Source organism: Protopterus annectens, chromosome 1.part1, assembly GCF_019279795.1.
Source record: "Protopterus annectens isolate FY-2018-M chromosome 1.part1, PAN1.0, whole genome shotgun sequence".
NCBI classification, from domain to species: Eukaryota; Metazoa; Chordata; order Ceratodontiformes; family Protopteridae; genus Protopterus; species Protopterus annectens.
In genome coordinates this window covers 464175933-464202621 of record NC_056726.1, presented here as the reverse complement: position 1 = coordinate 464202621, position 26689 = coordinate 464175933, and the positions used below count along the sequence as shown (strand labels likewise).

The 26689-nt window shown below is 42.9% G+C and overlaps 1 protein-coding gene across 6 annotated transcripts in view; it reads left to right on the top strand.

Annotated features, from left to right (window-relative positions):
- The window catches only part of GALNT2 (polypeptide N-acetylgalactosaminyltransferase 2), a 1695325-nt gene that overhangs the window by 801629 nt on the left and 867007 nt on the right, over positions 1-26689 (top strand). For all 6 annotated transcript variants that reach the window (XM_044076112.1, XM_044076089.1, XM_044076094.1 and 3 more), the window contains 2 exons: positions 18258-18325; positions 18420-18485. In XM_044076112.1, coding sequence (XP_043932047.1) covers positions 18258-18325; positions 18420-18485 — 134 coding nt within the window. The remainder of the gene's footprint in view (positions 1-18257; positions 18326-18419; positions 18486-26689) is intronic.

The following is a 26689-nucleotide window of genomic DNA, read 5'->3' as shown; positions in this document are numbered from 1 at the left end:
GCTCAAGGAAAAGCTATTTCCAAACAGACTATTTCATAATGGATAGCCCACTGCATACGCTTTTGTTATTCATTTCATGGAAAATCAGTGCCTGTATACATCAGATCCCACTCCACCAGGGCTACAGCTACCTCAGCAGCTTTCCTCAGGGGGGTCCCTACCAAGGACATTCTGGAAGCAGCTACTTGGAGTTCAGTGCACACTTTCACCAAACACTACCACCTTCCACTATACTCAAAATCTAGAGCGGGCTTTGCCACAGCAGTCCTGCAGGGCATTCTAGCCCCTCCTAATTCCGCTTAGTACCAGCCACCCTTACTTAGCTTTGGGATTCTACCCAAGTGTGGTGACTGCAGCTGTATGCACGAAGAACATAGTACAGTTTTGTACCTACCATAAATGTAGATGTTCGAGTGCACATACAGCTGCAGTCCAGGTTACCCTCCCTCCATCCCCTCTTAGGACAGAGCTTATGACAAACACCTTTAACATACAACCTATTTGGGGTATTCCTATATGGTGTATTTGCTTGCAACTACTGTTTTGATTTATCTACTTATGTATGCTTGCATAACATCATGTATTGCCTTCCTTTCTGGGGGCACCTGACATCTGGGGCAAGAAAAACTGAAGAAAATGGCGTCGGCTGCCTCTTTTATACCCCTGCCGCACTGACGGGAGGTAAGAAGCGACGACAACCGACGCCGGACCTAGACTTTGGAATTCGGCTGACCGAGGACCCGCCTGACGGCAGATAACCCCGAGTGTGATGACTGCAGCTGTATGCGCACTCGAACATCTACATTTATGGTAGGTACAAAACTGCACTTTAATCATTTCAAAACTTTTCCCACCTTTAATGTGACCTCTATAACCTGTACAATTCAATTGAAAAACAAACAAATCTGTTAGGGGAACAAATATAAAAAAATACAAAACATACAATAAGCTGGTTGCATAAGTGTGTACACCCTTAAACTAATACTTTGTTGAAGCACCTTTTGATTTAATTACAGCATTCAGTCTTCTTGGGTACACACCTGCCATCAGTTAAAGAGACTGATTAACTCCAAATAAAGTTCAGCTGTCCTAATAGGATTTTCCTTTCATTTACTCAGTTGCATGCTACAGCAAAAGCCATGGTTTTCAGAGAGCTTACAAAGCATCAAAGGGATCTCATTGTTGAAAGGTATTAGTCAGGAGAAGGGTACAAAAAAATTTCCACAGCATTGAATATACCATGGAACACAGTGAAGACAGTCATCAAAAAGTGAAGAAAGTATTGGAAAACAGTGACGTTGCAAAGAACTGGACGTCCCTCCAAAATTGATGAGTAGACAAAACGAAAACTGGTCAAGGAGGCTGCCAAGAGAACTACAGCAACACTGAAGGAGCTGCAGGAATTTCTGGCAAGTACTAGTTGTGTATGACATGTGACAACAATCTCCTGTATTCTCCATATGTCTGGGCTATGGGGTAGGGTTAGAAGACAGAAGCTTTTTCTTACACAGAAAAACATCCAGGCCCAGCTAAAATTTGCAAAACAATACATCAAGTCTCCCAAAAGCATGTGGGGAAAATCTGTTATGGTCTGATGAGACCAAGGTTGAACTTTCTGGCCACAATTCCAAAAGGTGCATTTGGCAAAAAAGCAACACTTCGCATTACCAAAAGAACACCATCCCCACAGTGAAGCATGGTGGTGGCAGTATCATGCTTTGAGGTTGCTTTTCTTCAGCTGGAACTGGGACTTCAGTCAGGGTGGAGGAAATTATGAACAGTTCCAAATACCAGTCACTTTTGGCCCAAAACCTTCAGGTGTCTGCTAGAAAGATGAAGATGAAGATGAATTTCACCTTTCAACGTGGCAGTGACCCCATGCATACATCCAAATCAACAAAAGAATGGCTTCACCAGAAGAAAATTAAAGTTTTGGAATGGCCCAGCCAAACCACAGACCTAAATCCAGTAGAAAATCTGTGGGGTGATCTGAAGAGGGCTGTGCCCAAGAGATGCCCTCGCAGTTTGACAGATTTGGAGTGCTTTTGCAAGGAAGAATGGGGCAAATATTACCAAGTCAAGATGTGCCATGCTGATAGACTCCTACCCAAGAAGACTGAATGCTGTAATTAAATCAAAAGGTGCTTCAACAAAGTATTAGTTTAAGGGTGTGCACACTTATGCAACCAGGTTATTGTACATTTTTTATATTTTTCCCCTAACAGATTTGTTTTTCAATTGAATTGTACAGGTTATAGGTCACATTAAAGGTGGGAAAAGTTTTGAAATTATTTATTGTGGTCTCATTCTTTTATATCATAAAAACCTGGCATTTTAACAGAGGTGTGTAAACTTTGTATATCCACTGTATGTTGCAGCTGAGGTCTTCATTTAAGGTCACCTCCCTATCATCATGAGCTTTTTAAATACTGCTGTAACAGTGACTCAACTGAACAATATAAAGCAATTAATATAAAAAAAATTACTGTAATAGTAGATGTTCCACTGTTGCATTGCTGTCTCCACTACCACCCCCACATTTTGTGTGGGGACATTCTGTACTCTGGTCAGATACCCTATTCTTATGCTGCCCACCCTTTCCCTTCTCTTACTGGGTTTCAGGTCTGCTCACAGATCTGGTTTCAGGTCTCCTTTTCACAGATTTGGGGAACCCCTTTTTTCTCTCCCCTCCCTACAGTTTGAACTTTGAGGTCCTTTCCTTTTCTTTTGCCATAAAGGTTAAATGAAAGCCTTGTTCCCTAGATTTCAGAATAAATGCTCATTAGTTTCCTGGAAGTAGAGCCCTGGAATGACATTGGACAGACACTCATCTTATGCTGATAATGTCCTGACATCCCTGATGGAGTTAGTGTGGCCCACCTATAGGGAGAAGGCTACTGAGCTGTGAAATTCAAGCTAGTCTTTGGGCCTTTTGCAGCTGAAGTCCCAGTAGTCTAGACTGCTGCAACAGTAATCTGCTCAAACATATGGTTATGGGAAAGTCTAACACTGTTGTACTTTTGAACACTGGCCTGATGCTTTTTAGTAGCTTTTATGATTTTCCATTCAAGACTCTTGATGCAGAGCCTTCAATGGATTTTAAAAGTCCAGTGGCATCAGCTGTTGGACCCTGTACATGCTCCTATAAAGATTTATTGATTCTGAGGAGCTAAAGGGAACTTCTTCTTTGAAGGAGTGTCAAGTCCCACCAGTCTCTGGGCAGACTGTCTCAGACCCTGACACTCTAGGCTGGTAGTGATCAGTAGGACCTCTGCACTTGTGTGCATCTCTGTAGGAAGGTGGGAGGATGGGCTGGGGATCATTATGCAGAGCAGACAGTCCAAGACACCTGGTTAGCCCAGGTACTCTTTCTGATAGTTTTCTTTTTTCTGTTAATTTTTTTTTTTTTTTTTTTGACATTTGTTGAATATAGGGCCCAGTCCTGTCCCCTTTGTCAGGAGACTGTGAATTATGGAAATGGACTGTTGCCTCTGATCACTTTCTTGTTGCCTCCCCTCTCCTCTCCAGTTTTCTTATTATTATTCTGACTTTCAGGCTTCTAAGATGTTCATCATGTTACACTGCTGCAGTCATCACACTTGGTTATCCTGCCGTCAGGCGGTCCCGCAGTCGGCCAGAGTTCCAAAGTCTTGGTCCGTCGTCGGTTGCTGTCGATTCTTCCCTGATGTCAGCGGGCCAGGGGTATATAAGAGGCATCCGACGCAATTTTCTTCAGTCTTTCTTGCCGTGCGGTGCCCGAAGCAGAAGCAGTTCGCAAGTGCCGGTAGGCTGACTCCTGAGATTTTCAAATCGAATTTCAGACCGAAGTCTTCAATAAAGCTAAGTACCCCATTGGGGAACCTTTTCTTGCCTCAGTCCAATGTCAGAAAAAGTTAACAATTGCATTTCTTGTGGGAAACAAATGCCTCATAAGGACTTTCATTCTTATTGTATTCCTTGCCTAGGCCCAGACCACGACGTCACAGGTTGTCGGTTTTGTGCTAGGTTTAATAAACGAACTATTAAACGTCGGTTTGATTTTGCCCGTCATTACTTTGGTAGTAAATTTAATTATACCATGCCGTCGGAACAACCGACGACCGGAATGCATAAAAACCGCAAGGATAAGGACAGGCAGCCAAGACCCAAACCAGACTCCGAGGCCTCTGCTGGGCCAGTCGCCGGTTCTCCGGTTTTCAGTGAGGCGCCTATGCAGCCCCTGACGACTGCTGATTTAGAACTTCAGACGGCTTCCGATTCCCAAGTGGAGATTACTAGGCCGCCACAGCCTTCATCTTTAGCCCCTTCCGACTCCAGGGCTGAAGGAGATTCCGGTGCAGTTGAAACGCCTTCAGTTGCAGAAGGTGTCTTCAGACTGACTACACTCACCATTAAATCCTATGCAAAGCAAAAAACTCCTTTAAAAGCAAAAAAGACTGTACAGCAGTCTCCAGTACAAGGCCCCATGCCTAAGAAACAGATGCTTAAGACGGCTGAAGATTTAATTACCCTAATCAGGGGTTCACATCCCCCTCCTGATAAAAGGCCAAGACAGGAGGAGGATTATGCTTTCTCTGACCAGGTCTCAATTTCCTCAGATTCTTCTGAGGAACAGGAATACTTTTTTCCCCCTAATGAAGATTCTGATGCTGAAGAGTCTATTCCCTCAGCATCTCCCCCAGAAGACTACTCTTTTGGGGGAACTTTACATACCATGAGGGAACATTTCCACTGGGAAGGCCAGGAATACTCTGATTCTAAGAAAAGGCTCCGAGAGTTCCTTTTACTACCCCAGCACAGACCACTTGCTATCCCGCCCATGTTAGACATTGTGGATGATGTTTACTTAGAATCTAGCCTTAACCCCGACTCTCTACCTCCTGCACCAGCCAAACCAGACAGATACTACAGAGTCCCTGACTCACACAAATTCTTATATAAAAGCCCTGTTGCTGACCCAGAAACCATTTCCCAGGGTCCCAAAGGGGTTAAGGCCTCTATTGCTAAAAATCCTGTACCCTCTGAAAGGGATTCCAGAGCACTAGACAGATGGGGAAAGAAAGTATATACCTCAGCTACTCTAGCTATGAGGGCCTTAAATTGCCAGTTTCACATGCTGAAATATCAGCAATACCTGATGTCTCAATTAAAACAAAAAATGATCACACATTCAGAGCAGCCTGATTTCAAGGAAATGCAAGATTTGTTGCATGCAGCTGAACAAGTGGGAAAACATACTTTATAATGTGGATTTGATTCATTGGAGGCTTCCTGCAGAGCAGCAGTGACTGAGTCTGTCATACGTAGGCATGCTTGGTTAAAAGAACAAACCCTACCTGATCATGTTAAAGCAAAGTTATTGGATGCACCTTTACAGCAGGATGTTTTATTTGGTGTAAAAGCAGAAGAGGTTTTAAAGAAAATTGAGGATAAGGCAAAATATATGCAGACGGTTAAGGATTTTTTACAGGTTCAACCCCCTCGTTTCAGCAGAAATTGGCCAACAAAAAACTGGTCCTTTCCAGCTTCTGACAGACCACAGAGGGGCAAATGCAGACGCCCAAGGGGCAGAGGTCAGTCACAAGGCCCTTACAAGCCTTGACAATGGGGTACCGCAACCCAGAAAGGAGGAGAAGACAGGTCCCAAGCTATCAGAAGACAAACACAATGACTTAACCCTCAGACTGCCAAGCAAATCTCTCTTGGCAGCTCCCTTGGAGGAAAATTAGCACTTTTTGCAGACAACTGGCACATCATCACAAATGACAAATGGGTCCTAAATATTGTCTCACAAGGATACAGATTCCACTTTCACACTTTACCAAAGATAAAAGGAATGCCAAACCTTCCACCAAATCAATGGGCAGAGGCTCAAAAACAAATTACAGCTCTCATGGACATGAGAGCCATTCAACAGGTACCTACACAGTAGCAAGGACAAGGATTTTACTCGAGACTCTTTCTAGTCCCCAGAAAGGACAAAACCTGGAGACCCATTCTGGACCTTTCAATTCTAAACACTTATCTGCAAGTACCCAAATTCAAGATGCTAACACTACAGCAACTTCTTCCCATGCTGGGCAAGAAGGCTTGGCTAGTAACGTTGGATCTCAAGGAGGCATACCTGCATGTCCCTATCAGACAAAATTGCAGAAGATACCTCCGATTTATTGCAGGTTCAACTCATTATCAATTCTCTGCACTGCCCTTTGGCTTATCTACTGCGCCCAGGGTCTTCACAAAATGCCTGGCACCAGTAATTGCATACTGCAGACAAAGAGGAATTCAAATATATCCATACCTGGACGACTGCCTTATTCAAGCAGAAAGCAAGGACATTCTTTTAAAGCATCTGGCGTTTGTCAAACACCTATTAAGTTGCCTTAGGGTACACAGTAAACGAAAAGAAATCAAAACTAGTGCCCTCACAAAACATAATATTCCTGGGTGCCAGCTTAAATACAACGGCCCAGATGGCTTATCTCATGCCAGACAAGCAAGAACAGCTGACTCAATACTTCAAAATGATGGCAACAAAGACCCAACTCCCTGCAAGAAAAATTCTGCAGGCCTTGGGATTCATGGCATCTTGCATACTACTAATACCATTTGCAAAACTGCATATGAGGAAATTACAATGGTACCTGAAAAGCGTATGGACTCAACACAGCCACAGCTTGGAAACAATAATACCACTCATTCCCTGCCTTCAACAGGAGTTTCTATGGTGGGCACAGGCATGTCACCTCAACAAGGGTTAGCCTTTACCTTACCCACAGCCAGGCAAACTATAACAACAGATGCATCGGATTACGCCTGGGGAGTACACATGGCAGGACATTGCATTCAGGGCAAATGGTCTACAGATCAAAGGCATCTGCATATCAATCAAAAAAAATGCTAGCTGCACAAAATGCCCTAACAGCTTTCAAGGATCTCCTACATCCAGGACAACTCCTAATAAAGACGGACAACACCACAGTAATGTGGTACATAAACAAGCAAGGGGGCACACACTCCTACCCCCTATGCAGGCAAGCAATGACCTTGTGGAACACAGCACTGACCTACCAAGTTCAACTACAAGCACAATTCCTGCCAGGAAAGAAAAACACATTGGCAGACGATCTAAGCAGAAACGTCATAGATCCTCACGAGTTGAAACTAGATCCACAAGTATTTGCAATGATAACTCAAAAATGGAGGCGCCCAGACATAGATCTGTTTGCCAACCCCCAAAACTACCAACTTCGGAAATTTTGCACAAGGACATTCCACCCATTAACCGTGTATGCCTTTCCTCCACTGCCTCTTCTAGCAAAGGTGCTGCTGAAAGCCAGATTAGAGAGGCCACAAATGATGCTCATTGCCCCAGACTGGCCACGCCAACACTGGTATCCAATACTAAGGAGCATGGCTCACGGCCCACCATGGATTTTGCCTCAAGTTCCTCACCTGCTCACTCAGCAAAACAATCAGATTCTACACAGCCAGCTCAAGACTTTAAATCTGGCTGCATGGCACATTACCTAAGCAACCAGCCAACACTTCTCTCTAAAGCTGTTATGGATGTCATTCTGGAGGCCAGGAGACCCAGCACCAGGAAAACCTATTCAGACAAATGGAAAAGATTTTGCGCCTGGAACCAGGCTAAAGGCCAAAATCCCCTTGTTCCAAATATTCCTCAGATTCTACAATATTTAACTGAGATGTTGCACAAAGGAATTTCTTTTTCATCTATTAAGAGCCACGCCTCAGCGATTTCATCTCACTACAACACGGATCCTCCTATATTTTCACATCCACTGCTAAGACAGTACCTCAGAGGGGCTAAGAACATAAGACTGCCCAGGAGAGCAACAACACCAACTTGGGATCTCAACTTTGTTCTGGAAAAGCTTACACTGCTGCCCTTTGAACCAGCTTTTACAGCTGATTTACAGTTTCTATCATGAAAAACTGCCCTGGTGCTAGCATTAACTTCAGCACGAAGAGTCTTACAGCTACATGCCCTAATGGCAGTGGAGCCTTTCATCAGTTTTCATCAAGACAGAGTCGCTCTACGAACTAACCCTTCCTTTATGCCAAAGGTGGTATCCATTGTGGCCCTAAACCAAACCATTCATTTGCCCACCTTTTTCCCAAACCCCCAGAACAAAGGAGAAAGGCTCCTGCACTCTTTGGACATTCACAGGCAATTACGTTACTACTTGGATAAAACTAAGGCTTTCAGAAAATCTGACCAGCTCTTTGTATCCTATGCTGCAGGATCACAAGGAAAAGCTATCTCAAAACAGACCATTTCAAAATGGATAGGACATTGTATCCGTTTCTGCTACACACATCATGGGAAACCTGTACCTGCTAGCATTAGGTCCCATTCCACCAGGGCTACAGCTACATCAACAGCCTTTCTCAGGGGGGTACCAACCAAGGATATTTTGGAGGCTGCAACTTGGAGTTCAGTGCACACCTTCACCAAGCACCATCACTTACCTCTATACTCTAAAACCAGAGCTGGCTTTGCCACTGCAGTTCTGCAGGGCCTGCTAGCTTCTCCAAACCCTGTTTAGTTCCACCGCCCATCCTTAACTTTGGGATTCAACCCAAGTGTGATGACTGCAGCAGTGTAACACGATGAACATAGTACAGTTTTTTACCTATCATAAATGTAGATGTTCGAGTGTTCACACTGCTGCAGTCCAGGTTACCCTCCCTCCATCCCCTCTGACCTAGCTGACCTTTTCTATACCTTTCTATCTGGTACAACCTTTGTGGTGTATTTGCTTGTAACTGAAGGTATTCCTTTTATTTCCTTTACATGTTTAATTAGCAATATGTATTGCCCACCTACTTGGGGACACCTGACATCTGGGGCAAGAAAAACTGAAGAAAATGGTGTCGGATGCCTCTTATATACCCCTGGCGCACTGACATCAGGGAAGAAGCGACAGCAACAAACGCCGGACCAAGACTTTGGAACTCTGGCCGACTGCGGGACCGCCTGACGGCAGGATAACCCAAGTGTGATGACTGCAGCAGTGTGAACACTCGAACATACATTTATGGTAGGTACAAAACTGTACTTTATGAAGTGGGGATCTTTGACTTTGAGGGTTATGGGTAAGAGGAGGGACTGAAATATCCTGGGAAACTTTCTTGAAGCAAGTTGAGTAAGTACTGGCCAGTTATATCATGGACAGACTCAGTCACTGCCTGTTAATCAAGCCAGTGACATCCCTGACTTGATTCTTTTGATGGAGGAAACCTTGCTGCAGCCCTTCTGCATCCCTGTCCAGCCGCAATTATTTTTGCCTTATTCTTCCCTTGAGAAGGTTTCTCATGGATGCACTGATCCAGACATGGCCCCTGGGTCATCTTTCTATTTTTCTCCAATTCCCTTTATTCTGATATTTCTTGAGAAGACCAAAATGTTAAAATGTTGTGTTCCCTCTGTATTTTCCCCCATCTTGCGGACAAGCGTGTCCTCCCAACACCTTCCATAACACTCCCGTCTCACCCATCCAGTTGCTTCACCTGGACCTTCATTCCTTGAAACTTAACCACTTTATTTTTCATTCTACTGTTGGTTAGGGACCTTTCTGTTCTGAGCAGCTTGGTCTGAATCTTGACTTTTACCCAAAGGTCAGGTACTAGAAAAAATACTTTTGTGTAAGTGAGCTTGCTTCTGAGCATGGACCACAGCAAGAGGACTTGACTTGTGTATGTATGGCTTGTATATCCAGCATTTTAGAATATTTTTCACAGATTTTTGATTTGGGGCATTTTTCCTTTTGAAATTCACTTTGCAACCATTCTTAATTTCCACCAGGGTGCAAATTCTGCTACTTTGATCTCTCTTAAGGTATGCCAAATTTTTTTGAGAGGCAGATATTTCCTCTTTTAAGACCCTTATTCTTTTGAGACTTGCAGGCAACGGTAGTGCTGTCTGCATTGTAACCAGCTTTTTCTACCAACTTAAAGTTGATAGCAATTACTTCAGCAGGAAGGATTTCAGAGCTGCAAGCAGTTTGCCTTTATTTAGCTTATTTTTTCACATGGACAGGATGTCATTATGTACCAATATTTCTTGCTAAAGAGTTTAATGTGAATTAGTCCATTGATATTCCATTCTTCTTTTTCGTAAAATATGCTAGTTGAGGTGTTATATCAATGGAAGACATTTGTGCAGCTGTGTGTGGGCATTGCAAAAACTTTTGCAAGCATTATAAAATTGAATAATTTCTCCAGAGTAAGGTCAGCCTTTGGAACTGCCATAATCCTATTACTTTTGTGACAAGCCACCCAGGAAGGTCTGTCCCAGAGCTGATGGAGTTGAAACTCCTAATTTCAGGAGTAGAAGTTATGTACACATCATAATGTTAGATCTTCATTTCCAGTTTCAGCTCTGTCACCATTCTCTTCCCCTTGCTTAGAGGACCACTGGACTCTGTCCTTCATAGAGCTAGTTTTGATTTTGTACTTTAGGCTTTTCTTCTGGTTGCTTTGTCTTTCAGGCTTCAGAGATGTGAAGAGGGGACCTTTGGCTTTGAAGGTTATGTATAAGGGGAAGGACTTTGGTAGGCTGGGAAATTTTTATGAGCATAACTTAGTACCTGCCAGCCTTAGTCTTAGAGGTGACTTGATACATTGTTAGGTATTTCTCATTTCGATTGTTGCTGCTGATATGGTAATATGGATTTAGGTATCATGAATGAGTGTTTGCTTTACTACTGGTTCTGTTTAGGTGAAGGAGTTCAAAGAGTACCGGGTCATTCATTGCATGAAAGGCTAACCAGAGATCACCCCTTTAGGAGTCTGTATTACATTAAGTATAGAGAGAGATGGGAGGGTTTTTAGTCTCACTGAGTAGCTGAGGGTCCTGAGATCTTTTTGGTGAGGGTTTGTTTAGGTCTGTCACGTTAGTTTTGATGCTTACCAAGGTACATGCCAAAGGTTGCATTATATTAAATGGAGGGCCTAGTAAGGGGTGAATAAAGTGGGGACTATAACTTCTTTGGACTTTTAGGAAATAGCATGAAAGATAAGTTGTGCATGGTAAAAGGCTTTCTTAACTACCACAAAGACAGGCTGCTCAAAAGAGAGCCTGCTGTCAACATGTGAAGTCCCTCACAACTGTGTCAGATTTGAGTCTGTTAGCTATATGGCAAGTAGTAGCGATGATAAATTTACCAAAGGAAACTGTTGCATTTTTTTGGTGTTGAGGTATTTCAGAAACCAGCATAGTCCTGTTTATCCTGCAGTTTAAAACGTACAATGAGCTTACTGCAAGTATTAACATCACCTTCGGCTCTGAGTTGCACAAAGTCCTACTGGAATGGAAACTGTAGACAGAGTCCAAAGTTCTTGTCAGGCCAACTATTCGTGATAAATGTTAGGTTATCATAACAGAGCAATTCCAGTGCAGTGCCTAGCCTGATTCTTTTGACTGCCTCATTTGAGTTACAGAACCCTAGGCAAAGCAACATAGGTACAGGCCCTGTCTAAAAGTCAGAAATATTTATTCAGCTCCCTGGGTGCATTACAGAGCCCAGATGGACATAATCAGAAAAGATTGCATTTCACAGGTCTGGATCCCTACCCCAATGCACATATCTTTATGTATTATATATGTGCATGTATGTGTATGTAAATACATACGTGTGTAAGTATATATGTGTGTGTGTATGTATAAAACACAAATTTATACATATTCCAAGGCCAGTGAGTCTCATGACCATTCTCGTCTTGCTAATACCCTCCCTCAGGCACCTCCTTCCTCAGGTTTGTGAATATTTGTGCCCTATACCTAGGTTATGTTTAAAGGAAGATAGTGAGTCATGCTGCTTAACAAGCAGGGGAGGTTTATTCCAGTGGTTTGGGAGGTGCTGGATTATAAACTTGCATATCCACCATGTGTTTATCAGTTAGTGAAGATTTAGGTCCCTGGTTCCTAGTATTCGTGGAGATATTGCCCTTCTTGAGAAACAAGAGGTCTAGAACAATTGAGTCTCTAATGGCATGCTAAGCATGACAGAGCTCTCTCAAAAGTTTGTAAGTCACTGAATAAAGGAATAGAACATTCAGTTTGTCCTGGTAGGTCAGGGACTTTAGGTCTATGATCGTTTTGGTTAGGAGCCTTTGGGATCTTCTTGATGGTTTGATATGGTTAGCTGTATATAGTGTGATCTGAAAAGATGGAAGGAGTATTTTCAGCAGCTTCTGAATGTAGAAAATCCCATAGAAGTTGTACTGCCCTAGAGGAGTAGCCAACCATAGAAAAAAGTAAGAACAGCACTAAGGAAAATGAAGTCATAGAAAACAGCAGGTTCATATGAGGTCAAAGCAGACATAATCAAACTGTTGGGTGAGTTGTGGGAGAAATGACTTCTGAGAGTATTTGTAGCAGTATGAAGAGAGAGGCATATCACGGATTACTGGAGAATAAGTATGCCAGTGTACAAGAAAAAAGGGGAAATTCACAACTGTGGGTAGTGTAGAGGTATCAAAAACTCCTGTCGAACTGCATAAAAATTCTGGAGAAGGTATTTGATAAACAATTAAGCAGAGTGGCAGAAAGTAAGATGAGAGATGAGCAGTTTGGATTCACATCAAGATGAAGCCCAACTGATCCAATGTTTGCAATGAGACAGACAGCTGAGAAGAAGCTAGAGATGAGGAAAGAGTTCAAATGGACATACCTAGACTTTGAGCAAACATGACAAGGTCCCAAGAAAGATGACTTGGGTAATCCTGCAATGGTTCGAAGTCCCATAATTGACAGAATTAGTGCAGGCTTTGTAGAAGGACTACAATACAAGCAGTGTGTGGTCTGCTATAGGGGTTCCCAGTGGGAATGTGTGTATATCAGGGATCATCTCTGAGCTCACTACTTGTTATGGACTACATTACCAAACAGGTTGGAGAGGACAGATCAGCAAACTTGCTGTATGCAGGTGATATAGCAGTACAGGCAGATTCTGAACAAGAACTTTTGCAAAAGATAGGGTAATGGAATGCAAAACTGAAGGCACGTGGGATGAAACAGCAAATGGAGGAATGTATTATTGTATTGAAATTTGTTTAACTGGAAAGACCAACTGGATAATTTTATCCATTTTCAGTGGAGGCCCAGGGAGAAGAAGCTGATAATTAAAATAGAGGGGAAAAAATATTGGAACAGATTATCAGCTTCAGGTATCCGAGAGGAGTGGTTTAGGAGAAGGGAAGTCTGAATGAGGAGGTTAAAACTAGAATCAGAGGGCTGTAGCCAACTGGCACAGATTGTCAGGGTTAGTGTATGACTGCAGAATGCCAACAAAGCTGAAAAGTAAGGTGTATGAAACAGTGGTGTGACCCGTACTTCTGCATGGTACAGAAACATGGGCAGTGAAGCAGAGCAGTTAAGGAAGCTAGAGGTAATGGAGGTGAAGTGTCTGAGAAGGTGGTAGTAGGATGCACAGTATGGGAAGGAAGAAACAAATAAGGATATCAGAGCACAAGACCAGGTAGCTTCAGTTACAGAGAAGGTTGGAGAGAACAGATTACTGTGGTTTGGACGTGTACAGCAAAGCAGAAGACAGTCTAATGAAGAGGATTTGGGAAAGACAGGAGGAGGGGAAGAGATATCAAGGGTGTCTGGTAGAGATGGATGGATTGTGTGAAAAAGACCTGCAAAAGTCAGACTGTTGAAGAAAGTAGGAGACTGGTACTGAATCAAGAGAGAGAGAGCAACCAGTGATGCAACACCCCAACCCAATGTAGAAAATGAGAGAAGACGTTTGGTGGTGATATCAAAGGGTGGTTTATACTAGGTAATTAGCCATTTCAATGCAGCGTACAAGGGAGTGATCACCTCTTTAGACCTTGATGATATTCCTTTAGAAGTTACTGGGCTAAATAAAAGGATTTGCTGACAGCTGTTATGTAATGGTCAAAAGAGAGTTAGCTATGAACCCAAATACCTAGGTCCCTAACTACATTTTTCATTTTGTAGAGGTGTGTTGTCTAGACAGTATGATGTGGGGAGGAGTTGTCTACCAAAGTGATGATACTGTACTTTTTAGCATTCTTTAAGACCATTTTTACTATGCCAAGAGATTACTAGGGATAATTCATTCTAGAGAGTTTAGGTGACAAAATTCCCAGTTTGTAGCTGTCTACAAACTTTATCCAGAGATCTTGGCTCACTGCCTAGAGATGTAAGAAGCAAATACACAAAAGGAGAAGTGTAAGCAGTGAGCCCCGAGGGTCACCTCTGGTCATATTCATACTTTCTGATGAGGCAGTGGCAGCTGGTACAGTGTGAGTTCTGACTTTCAGCCAATATCCAAATATAGTTTAGTTTTTAAAGCATTTAGCTTTTGCATGATACCACAGGGGCCAAGGTCAAGATGCACATAATGTACTGCATAGCCTCCATCTGTAACCTCTGCAACCCTTTTAAAGAAATTTACCAGATTCAATAGACAGGAATCTACCCTTCACAAAGTCACTGTTGAGGGTTAAGCCTAAGAAGATTCTTTATCACAGTTTGAGGCCAGTTGTAATACATTCTGTGATTTTGCAGATGAGGCTTGTAAGGCTGATGGTCTGTAATTACCTGAGTTGGTTGTAAGGCCTGCCTTATGGAGTAGCGTCACTACTGCTGTGCATCACTCATCAGGGACAAAGCAAGTAGCTAAACAGTTTGAGGAGTCTGTCTTCAAGGGCATAAGGAAGTATTGTTGGTCTTGGCTGACACTGTCAGTAAATTATCTTTAAAAATAATTGGGAAAGTACGGGATTCGGATATTTTGGGGCTTTGAATAGAAGCCTTGGGTAAAGTTGGCACTAAATTTGTTTACAAGAATATTTGCAGTGCCAGTTAGATTAGGGTAGGAGGCCCTATTATGAGTAAACTTTGAGCAATGTAGTTTTTCTAACATAGGCAAAGAAGGGTTTATAATTTGGCTTCAGAGGTCAGACTGAGTTCATGAGCTTTTTTAATGGACCTAATGGTGGTCATTTTTTTAATGCTGTTGATATTATCCCTGAAGTTGGATTATGGATGTACTAAATAATTTAACTCATTACATCCAAGTGACGCCTCCAGGTGCATTTGCAGTTAATTCCTACTGATGCCTCTAGGTATCAAATATTCCTTGTTTATATTTGCATCAATAATTCCAAAACCATGTCATATACAACTTTAAAAAAAATCATCTTAAAGCTTACACAATGGCAAACTCGACTGCATTAATATTTGACCTCTGTGTAGTGCAGGTAAATAGATATTAACTGTTGTTTTTATGATATTAATTTATATAGATATATTTTTCATTTTTTTCTTAATATCTCAACTACCAAGCAACACAGACAGGACTCTTTAACCCCATGTGAAAGCTCTCAGCTCGATGAATAAAATGTTGCTGACGGTATGTGTGCAACTTGAGTGGTTGCTGAGATATTGTAAGTTTACAAAATGTTACAAATTTAATAGTTACTGTGTTTACTGTGACTTATAAATTTCAGTTTAACACGTAGCACCTAAAGAATACTACCACTATAAAATAGTTTGTCATTTACTTTCATAATCCCTATGGTTCCAAAGATATGAACATTTGTTTGAAATGGGAGGACATAATTTGATTCTGTCAAAAAACGTAGGCTCCGCCCACTGGAAGTTAGAGTGCAAACTTCCTGAGCTGCATTAGAGTGAATGAGTTAAGGAGTATTATTTTTTTTTTTGTAGTGCATTTACGGTGAGTGATCACTGGGATGGTTTGTTTTTGAATTTTCCTGTTATACCTGGTTTTAGTAAGGACTACATTTTTCTAAGTATGTGTAAAATTCCTCAGTGAAGCTTGCTGCTGCATTAAGGTCAGGGAGGTGCAGTCATTTTGGTATTTCTTCACATAGTAAATTGAGGTTAAATTCATTTGGGTTTGCTGTAGGAACTTTTGGGAGTTTAAAGGAGGAGGTCGTATGTTTTTGTTCAGACTTCACTAGGGAGGGAGATACCAGAGGAGTAGTGCAAGAAGTGGCCATATTTGTAAGTATCTGGTTTATAATGCCGTACCCTCTAGTAGGTTTCTTTACCACCTGCTCTAGGGAAATTTTGTCAAGTTTTATGAATTTTTGGGCATATCCTGCATTGGGAGGTATAGCTGTTCCAATTACTGAAGGGTAGTTAAGTCACCCAGAAGTAAGGGCATTTTTTGCCAGTAGTGTAGAACACGGAGAAATCTTGCATGGTCATCAGTGGCAAAGATGTTCTGTAACAAGCCCTTAGTTGATGATTAATCCTACCCAAAGTCATTTGTAGTTCAGCAAGTTCAGTTTGAGTCCCTAGGGATCTGTCTTAAGGAAGTGTATTCCTTGACAAATTTGGAGACATTATCACAGTTGCAGCTGGGCTTGGAGGCATGAAAAGTACAAAACCCTGATATAAAGGCAGTGCTGTCTTTATATTTAAAGTGAGTTTTATTAACTACGCAGTCCTGGATATTTTCTAAATGCAAGAGTAGTTCAACATCAGTCAATTTATTGTTTAGACTTCTGGCATTAATTAGGATCACATTAATTAAGGTTGTTCTATCTTGGAACTGATATATTAGTTGCATTGGAATGCCCTTCAACTGCACTTTGCCGAACAAAAAAAATCACTAGAAGAAGCAAAAGCTTTAGTTGGTTTACAAAAACCCGGAAATTGCAGGCCATACTTAAAAAAGCAAGAATAACTTTCAAGCACCTTATCCCATGCTGACACCTACAGCATCCTACTGGAATAACACTGGCTATTTAACCAATTATTGAAGCCAGTTATCTTTTCTTTGTATCTAATTTATATGTATATCAGCATCAACTCCCTTTTCCCATTTTGTATGTGGATGGTCAGGGTGTTGCATCAGCAGTGATCATCACCTAGAACCAGTGTTCACACACATGCACACAACAGGAATTTCTCCTCTTTTTGGTTCTTCCCACTGGAGTTTTTGAAATTTTCTATGGAAAGAGTGAAGAGAGATATGTTTGTTCACATTTTTCTGCTGTAACTCCACTAATGTTGGGGTTGGTGCTGTGCATAGCTGCTAAAACATCTGCTCTGTAATGTTGATATTTGTTTGTGGTAAAGCTGTAATTGCTGCCTAAATTGTCATTAATTGTCTGCTGAAATGGTTCTGTAGCTGATAATTTCTCTCTGCATCTGTTAAATTGAAATGGTTTATTCTGGGCTACAGAATATTTCCATGTTGAGACTGCAAAATTTAAACCTGTCTCTAGACTGGCAAAACCCTAAGTTATTGCATGGTGTTCCTTCATGTTACAAGAGTGGTATTAGTGCAAATATCTGTATTTTTTTTCTCATGTAGTTCATCTGCAGTGCTGCACAGTGGTGCAGCAGATAGTGTTGTCAGCTCACAGCAAGAGATTCCTCAGTTTGATTCTTGGCTGGTTAGCCTTCTGTGCGGAGTCTGCATTTTCTCCCTGTGTTTGTGTGGATTTCCTCCCACATTTCAAAGACATGTAGTAGGTGGCTGGACACTCTAAATTGGCCACAGGTGTGAGTGTGCATGCAAGTGTGTGATTTGGAAGAACTAGTGCTGCAGGACTAGCCAACTGGCAGTGTAAATCTTGGCTATAGATGATTGTCACTGTTGAAGTGACACACCAACCCCATGTGCAGAAATGGAGGAAAAAGGAGCCGTGGATGGATGGGTAGTTCATCTGCAGTGATTTTTGTAATGAGTCGTAAAAGCTGTAATGTTGGATTTGAACCCTGCATTACATGTGCCCTTTCTCCAAACTCACTGCAGTTGCAGCTTATGCCACAGAGATAGGTGATAGGAGATAGAATTCTGGACAAAGCCAGGGGAAACAAAGACCCAAAATTAGGGACAGATTTTAATTATTGCTCTTAAAAACTTGGAAATTTGCTAGAATAATAGGTTTTGCATTAGCAGGCATGTTATGAAGGATATGGAGTCTGAAACTCAAATGTCTGTCATTATTTAGTGACTTCAGTCCTAAGAGATTTGCCAGAACATCAAAAAAATTGTAAGGAACAGGTCAAAATATTAGCTAAAAATATGGACATTATACAAATTTCTGGGCCGGTGAGAGGTATGAGTATGCCTGTGCTAGGGAATGAATCTGGTGAAGCTGTTTTGTCCCGAGTAATAACACAGCAGGTTACGTTATTGTAATGTTTAGTCAAATTTTTCTAGAAACCTGTTTCTAACGTTCTTTCCTTTTACATTGCTTATTTACTTTAGTGTTCTTAGAAAAAGTCCATCGAATTTGATCAAAGAACTCATCCTGGTCGACGACTACAGTGACAGTGGTGAGTTTATTAGAGCAATTCCTTCATTGCTTTACTCAGAGTGGTTGATTAATACAATTCTTATTCATGGTTGTATTTGCTCATTCTCTTTCAGCGGAGGATGGTGCCTTACTGGCAAAAATTGAGAAAGTACGGATCCTACGAAATGATCGCCGTGAAGGTATGTCTTTTTCTGTCCATCTATCAGCCTGTCTCTCTTTCCATCCATTCATTTAGGTGAAACAGATTTTCTTAAGGATGATTGTGGTGCCATCTTGTGTATGCCAACTTCACATATGATTGTTGTGTTTCAGTAACTTGTTATGACACAGTCCATGTCATGTAATGTCCTGACTGAAATCACTGTTGTACTATTCCTGACAAATGGGTTGTCACCTCTGACGTCCATCTGGGATACTAACGCTTTACTTTCCCAATGTCATATGTCCGATGAGTGACATTCGCTGATATGTATTGGGATATATAGATGGATGTACAAGCGTGGATCCTGCGACCGTCTTGCTGCTATCTTGAACACAGGTCTTGCATCTGTCGGACTGATTGAAGTAAAGGTGCCAACGACCAAATGGCAATCATGTATCCAGATATGTGGCCCATTGGGGAAACTTCCTTTGTATGTATGTTGCCTTGCTGAAAGCTGTTGGATGTCCGCTAGAAGGAGTAAGCACAAGTGCAGTAGGCAGATTCCATGCAAGGACTTGCATACCAAGTGTCTTTTTTGTCTAGGCCTGGAACATGATCGCAAATCTTGCTCAGTCTGTCTGTTGTTTGTTCCCAGACCCCTTAGGTCGAGGCTTTCTCTTAAAACACCTTTCTAGAGACTCAGCATCTTAAATGCTTGGTCCAGTGAAAGATGGCCAAATCTGCATCCTCTGCCATTCCTCTTCTACCAAAAAAGAAGCTAAAGCGGCCCAGGATGGCTCCAAAGTTCAGCTTTTCAGACTCCCGCTTACCCTCTGAGGTTCCAGAACTTGCGGTACACCATGTTACCTTTCAGTTGCTCACTATTGAGACCCCGTCTGAGGACAGTATGACTCCTGAGTCTTTGCAGACTGCTATGTCTGATGAACCGCGAGTAGTCATTTCTGAGGGACTTCACAGCATCTCTCAAATTTTAGTTAAGGAAAAGATCCCAGGCTCTCTAATAGAAGTCAGACAGGGTTTTGAGCCTCCGCTTCTCATCTAGGTAGACTTTACATCTAAAAAGAAAAAAACAGAAGACTAGGCATGTGGCCTCCCCCTCAGTAACTAGGGAAAAGGAGTGGATAGATTTCTTACAGGGTTTGTTCAAAACAGTTATGCTCGTGAAACGTCTCTCGTTTGGGTCTCCACAACTGCAGGCTACTTCTCAAAAACACCTTAGAGATGAACAAGACTACAATTCTGACCATTTTCTACACTATAACTCTAAGTTGCATTCCTCAGGATAGATGTCTTCCGATGAGGATTCCCTGTCACCAGATTCCTGTATTGAGGAAGCTTCTTTTGGGGAGACTATCCAGAACATGATGAAACACTTTGAGTGGCAATCCAGTCAGATCTCTGGTGTTCAGAAGAGGTATTACAGCCTTTTAAAAATGGCTACTCCTACCCTTCTCCAGTTCCTCCTTTCTTGAGGCCTTCCAGGAGGCCTTTCATTCCAACTTTTCTGCACCAGATTCCCAACTTTCAGCTCCTAAAAGGCCAGACAGGTTTCCAAGGTGCCTGTGATTTCGAATAATTGTACAAGAGTCCAGTGGCGGATCCCCTCTGCATTATCTCTCTTTTCAGGTAAGCCCTCTAAGCTTTTGCTCAGTGCTAATGCCCTACCTATAGGCAAAGACGGTAGGGCTGTAGGTAGATGAAAGAAGGTTTACACCTCTGCTGCTCTTTGTTTTTATGGCAGTTAACTATCAAACTCTGATGACAATGCTTCATCTCTGTCCTGTATTCCTTAAACAAAGTTATGCTGGACTCTCCTACAGCAGACTCAAAGCAACAAATGCAGAGGTTACTATCCCAGGCCATTCAAACAGCCAGATACAGCATTAAGTGCAGTTATGATGATGCAGATGCTTCTTCCAGGGCAGCTGCCACTAAGATCTGTTATGCTTAGGTGTGCATGATTTCACAGCAAGTCTGTCCCTGAAGATTTCATATCAAAACTTTGACTTCCCCTTGGGTAAAGACTTCCTGTTTGGTCCTCATGTTACGAGACCAGAGTAAGACTGTGAAAGAGTGCAGACAGGTTTTTACTCTCTTCAGTTCCTACATACTATAGGAACTACCCATGTAAGTCTACCTGTCGCATCAGAAGGGATCGTAGGATAGCTCAGAAACAAAGAAAAAAAAAACTATGAAAAGGTAGCCTGACAAAACCCTATAAGGAACCTCCAGCGGGGAGACCTATCTTTAGAAGCAGAAATCAGACTACCTCTACAGCACCTACTCTCCCTGCCCTCACAACTGATTTCTCCTCCCCAGAGACCATTTCTGTCCCTAGCCATGTGGGAAGCTGTTACCACAGATGTGGGTCCTGACTGTCATCAACGATGATTATACCATGTTATGGGAAGATATTCCCCCTCTGAAAAGCATTCCTCATCCTCCTCACAACCAAGTGTCCCTTATTGCCTCCATTATTCAAGACCTCTTAAATCAGGGCACCATCAAACAAGTTCCAAAGGACTTCATGGGAAAAGATTTCACTCCAGGATTTTTTCTAGTGCCAAGGAAAGCAGGGCAGGGAAACCCATCCTAGACCTATCTCTCTTAAACACTTACTTGAAGGTGCCATCCTTCAAAATGCTCTGTCTTCGTACTCTTCTGCTTTTTATCCTCTCCCAAACTTTGTGTCACTAGGTCTGAAGAATGCCTACACATTCCCATTCTTCCTTCTTGCAGGAGATTCCTCAGGTTTTCTGGCTCCTTGCATTTTCAGTTTACTGTTTTGCCTTTTGGTCTCTCTGCAGCCACAGGAGTGTTCACAGAGTGTCTAGCTCCAGTAGTAGCTTTCTGTCACATTCAGGGAATTCAGCTCTTCCCCTGCCTGGGAGACCTTTTGATCCTGTCTCTGTCTCTCCAGATATTTTTTTTCCAGAATTTACACTTCACCCTCTAACTCCTGACAGGTCTGGGTTTCACAAAATAAAATCACACAGTCCTATGCAGGACCTAGTTTTTCTGAGCTGCAGACACTAGGAAAATGCTTGCCTTCCACCCTCAGGAGAACATACATAGTCTGTCCAATTATTTATAAAATGTCTCATCTATAACCCAAAGGAGGTGCTAATAACTTCGGGGTTCATGGCAGCCACTATTCCTGTGCTCACTCTGGCCAGACTGCACAGGAAGAAAATCCAGTGGTACCGGAAATCTATATGGTCCCAGTGCTGTCATCCTTTAGGCATACCATTGCACTCCTCCCTTGTCTCAAAAAGGAATTGTTTTGGTCGAAGTGACAGGGCATCCTCAACCCAGGACTGCCTTTCACACCATCTCCTCCTCTTCAACAGGTTAACACATGCCTTGGATGAGTAGTGGGGGACACCGACAAGGTCACACCGAGTGCAAGACTAATGGCAGCCTCATTTCTTGAAGGAGCATATCATTCTGAAGTAAATGAGGGCTCCTCTTAAAGTCCTTCAGATCTTTGCTCATCTTTGGAAACCTGGGACACTCCTGGTATACACAGACAACACTGCAGTAATGTGATGCATAAACAGGGAGGCACTAGGTCTTACCAACTGTACAGTTAGTACAAGAGACATGGAGCTTGGCCACCGTGATGGGCATCACCCTCACAGCCATTTAATCTCTTCTCAGGGCAGTGTGTTAGCAGACTCCCCTAGCTGCTCAGTGGAGGCCCACCAGGAATGAATTTTGAACAGAGAGGTTTTCTAGGTGTCTACCCTTCAGTGTGGCACTGCTGTTTGCATTACCAACCAGCCATCAGCTCTTCCAATTCTGCACCAGGGACCCTTACCCTACAGCCTGGAGGGGACAGATGCCTTTTCCTTCCAGTGGATAGGGAAGTTCCTCTATGCCTTTCCTCCTCTGCCTCTTCTTCCAAAAAGTCATGGCCCAACATGAAGCACTAAAACTTCTTTAACTTGACACCCTTTTGTCTGAGGCAGCATTGGGTTCCCCTCCTATATCACCTGACAAAGGGAAATTACAGGAAAGTCAGACGTGATAGCTCAGCAAAAAGGATTGCTTCTCCATCCAAATCTTCCATCTGTCAACTTGAACCTGTGGATGGTAGGGTTTTGATTTTTCAAGGACATCTCTTCTCTAAAGAGGTTGTTCAAGTCCAAGTCCTGCGAGAAGCCAGTCAGAAAATCTTAAACAGCTAAATGGCGAAAGTTTTCTTATTGGTACCGCAAACATTGTCAGGACCCACTCTTGTCACTGTTCCTGTTGTATTGCAGCATCTCATGAACTACTTTGATCAGGTTTGGCCTACTCTTGTATAAAGCTCATCTGTCAGTATCAGTGACCGTCTCCCTCTTAGCTCTTCACTTATGCCTCAAGTGGAGATCAAGCTTTTCCTCAGGGGAGTCCTGCATCTTAACCCATCAAGGGAAACCCATGTCTCCCCCTTGGAATCTTACTTTTGTGCTGGGCAAGCTTAAACTGCCTCTTTTTGAACAGCATCTTCCACTTCTCGAAAATTCTGTACTTGGTTTGAGTTACAAGGTTTTATGGACCCCCCCCCCCCCAATTCTTATTTTTCACAACGGTAATTCTCATTGTTAATCCATCCTTCATGTCTAGCATAGTGAATGACCTGTCTCTCAGTCAGGCTATGCACCTACCCACTTTCTCTCCCAGTCCACAAAACGGGTTGTTTACAGGCAACTCAGATTTTTATCTGGACAAAACTAAATCCTTCAGAAAGACTAACCAGCTGTTTGTATCATTTTATGAGCTGTAAGCTGGGTCATCTGGTCTCAAAATAAACTGTTGCAGCTTGGATTTCTAAGACCATCTCTTTCTGCTACTTGCACTATGAGAAGACCTTGCCTTTCTGCCCTAAAGTACATTCCACTAGAGCAGTGGTATCCTCTGGGGCTTTTCACAAAGGAATAGACTCCAGATCTGTCTTGGATGCTGCCACTTGGTCCTCTGTACACACCATGATTTTTTTTCTCCAGGTCCAGGCTTTTCCTGGGTCAGTCCTGTGCGGACTGGTGGACAACTCTTGTCAGTATCCAGCCATCCTTCCTTCCTCCTTTAAGTCTGGGAATCACTCATTTGTCAGGAGTACAGCAACAACAATTTCAGTCAGAGCATAGTACAGCTGTGTAAGAACTTAACGTAACAGTAGATGTGCATCTGATCACTGTTGAAGTATTCCATCCCACCCTCCACCCCCTCTTGTCTTCCTCACTTCAACATTTCTGTTCTTCTCCCCTTTGCTTTAACCTCTGCTGTGTTACATGAGAATGGGGAATTTACTTACGTATTCCAGCTGCAACCTTCCTAGCTAACCAGATGTTCTTCGTGTTTCACTGTTGCAGTCCTAACATTTGGGTTATCTGCCTGCAGGTAGCCCTCAGCCGGCCTGAATACCAGAGTCTTCGGATTTCTGCATCGGATGCTGTCGCTTCTTCCATGACGTCAGGTAGTCAGGGTATTAAACATGCAGCCAACGCCATTACATCAGTCTTGCTTGCCATGCGGTGCCCGAAGCAGAAGTAGTTCGCAAGTGCCGGTAGGCCGACTCCTGAAATTTTCGTTTTCGAGTTTCAAACCTGAAGTCTTCAAAAAGATAAGTACCCTGTTGGGGATCCTTTTTTCTTGTTCTAACCAAATGTCAGAAAAAATTAACAATTGTTTTGCCTGTGGAAAGCAAATACCTCCTAGAGATTTTCATTCTTACTGCGTCACCTGTCTAGGCCCAGACCACGACGTCCATCGCTCTCAGTTTTGTACCTTGTTCAATGCCCGAACTATTTGTTGTCAGGCTATTTTTGTAGCTAAATACTTTCGTTTTCGATCTCCGTACACCAGAAATGGCTTTGTTAAGCCATCCCACTACCGATCTTCTGAAAAAACGTAAGGATAAAGACAGAGACAGACCACATAGGTCCAAACTGCCAATGACGCTTCCATTAAGCTAGTCGCTAGTCCGCCGGTACTCAGGTGCTTTCGCAGCCCCTGCTACCCGCTACTACAGATTCGCAGGCCTCTACTGAGACCTATTTGGAGTCCAGTATGCTGCGAGATGCTTCTTCGACTACGGAACCTGCGGATGTCTCTACCTTGGATGGGTCCTGAGCTGCTGTGCAGGCACCGGCTTCTGAGGGTGTATTCAGGCCTACCGACTTTCATATTAAACTGATGACTTTGTTTCAAGCTCGAAATGCCGAATTCCTCAGGCCTAAAGCTTGCACTACGCCTAGAAAACAGGCAACCAAACCGTATACTCAGGCCCATGTGCCTCAAAAACAAATGATTAGAATGGCTGAAGACCTTATTACCTTAATTAGGGGAAGCCAGCCTTCCCCCTCTAAGAGACCTAGGACTGATTTTCCTTCTAACTCTTCTTTGTTCCTTCTGACTACAAGGGTTTACCCTTACCTACTTATGAGGATTCTGATGCAGAGGATTCCATTCCCTCTGATTCCCCTCCAGAAGATTTTTCTTCTGGTGAAACCTTGCATACCCATAGGGAGCATTTCCGCTGGGAAAGCCAGGACTACTCTGAGTCCAAAAAGAGACAGGGAATTTTTACTCCTGCCTCAACACAGGACTCTAGCTATCCCTCCTGTTCTGGAGATTGTAGATGATGTTTTCTTAGAATCCAGCCTTACCCCAGACACTTTGCCTCCAGCTCCCAGGAAACCTGACCGGTACTACAGAGTACCTGACTCTCTCAAATTCTTATTCAAAAATCCCACTGCATATCCAGAGACCATTTTCCAAGGACCAAAAGGCATTAAGGCTACTACTGCCAAAAATCCTACCCCTTCTGATAGGGACTGTAGAGCTTTAGACAGATGGGGTAAGAAGGTATACACTTCTGCTACTTTGGCCATTAGGACTTTGAATTACCAGTTTCATATGTTAAAGTATCATCAGCATATTCTGGGACTATTTAAACAGAAAATGATGTTGATTCCTGACTGTGCTGAACACAGGTTGCAAGACTTAATGCATTCTGCTGAACAAGTTGGTAAACCTACTTTGCAGTATGGTTTTGATGCTTTGGAAGCATCTTGCAGGGCTGCTGTCACTGGGTTTGTACTTAGAAGGCATGCTTGGTTTAAGGAACAAAACTTGCCAGATCATGTTAAAGCTAAATTACTGCATGCACCCTTAAACCAAGACCGCCTTTTTGGCAACAAAGCAGAAGAGGTCCTCAGAAGGATGGAGGAAAAAGTTAAATCTATGCAAACTGTTAAGATTTCTTACAAGTGCAGCCTCCTAGATTCAGTAGGCATTGGCCTTCAAAGAACTGGTCTTTTCCAGTCCCTTCCAGGCCTTCTCAGTCCAAACCTAGGAGCAGCAGACCACCAAGACTTCAGTCTCAGGCTATGCACAGATCTAAGCAGTGGGGGGCTCCCACTTCCAAAGCAGGGAGTAGTAAGCCACCCCCCTTTTGGAAAAATGGCACAATGACTTATCCTTAACTCTTCCAAGCCCTGCTCAACTATTGGCTCCCTTAGGAGGAAAGCTCGTTCTGCATGCAAAAAACTAGGAACTTGTTACCCAGGACAAATGGGTTTTAAACATAATTTCCGTAGGATACAGATTCCAATTCCACTCATTACCAACCCCAAGTGGATGGTCAGACCTCCCCCCAAATCAGTGGGGGGAGGCCCAAAAACAAGTGCTCTCTCTCTCTCTCCTCAGTATCAGGGCTATTCAACCTGTCCCAGCAGAACAAAAGGGACAAGGTTTTTATTCAAGACTGTTCCTGGTTCCCAGAAAAGAAAACTCCTGGCGTCCTATCCTGGACCTGTCTATTCTCAACACTTTTCTGATGGTTCCAAAATTCAAAATGCTAACTATTCAACAGCTTCTTCCTATGCTAGCGTAGGATGCGTGACTGGCAACCCTAGACTTAAAGGAAGCTTACCTGCACATCCCAATAAGGGAATCCTGCAGACAATACCTACATTTCAGGGCGGGCTCCATGCACTATCAGTTCTCTGCACTTCCCTTTGGCTTATCTACTGCACCCAGGGTATTCACCAAGTGCCTAGCTCCAGCCATTGCATTTTGCAGGCAGAGAAATATTCAGATTTACCCATACTTGGACGATTGCCTGATTCAGGCAGAAAGTTAGGACTTGTTATTACAACACATGGTATTTGTAGAGAGACTTCTAACCTCATTGGGGTGCACCCTCAACGAGACAAAATCACACCTAGTACC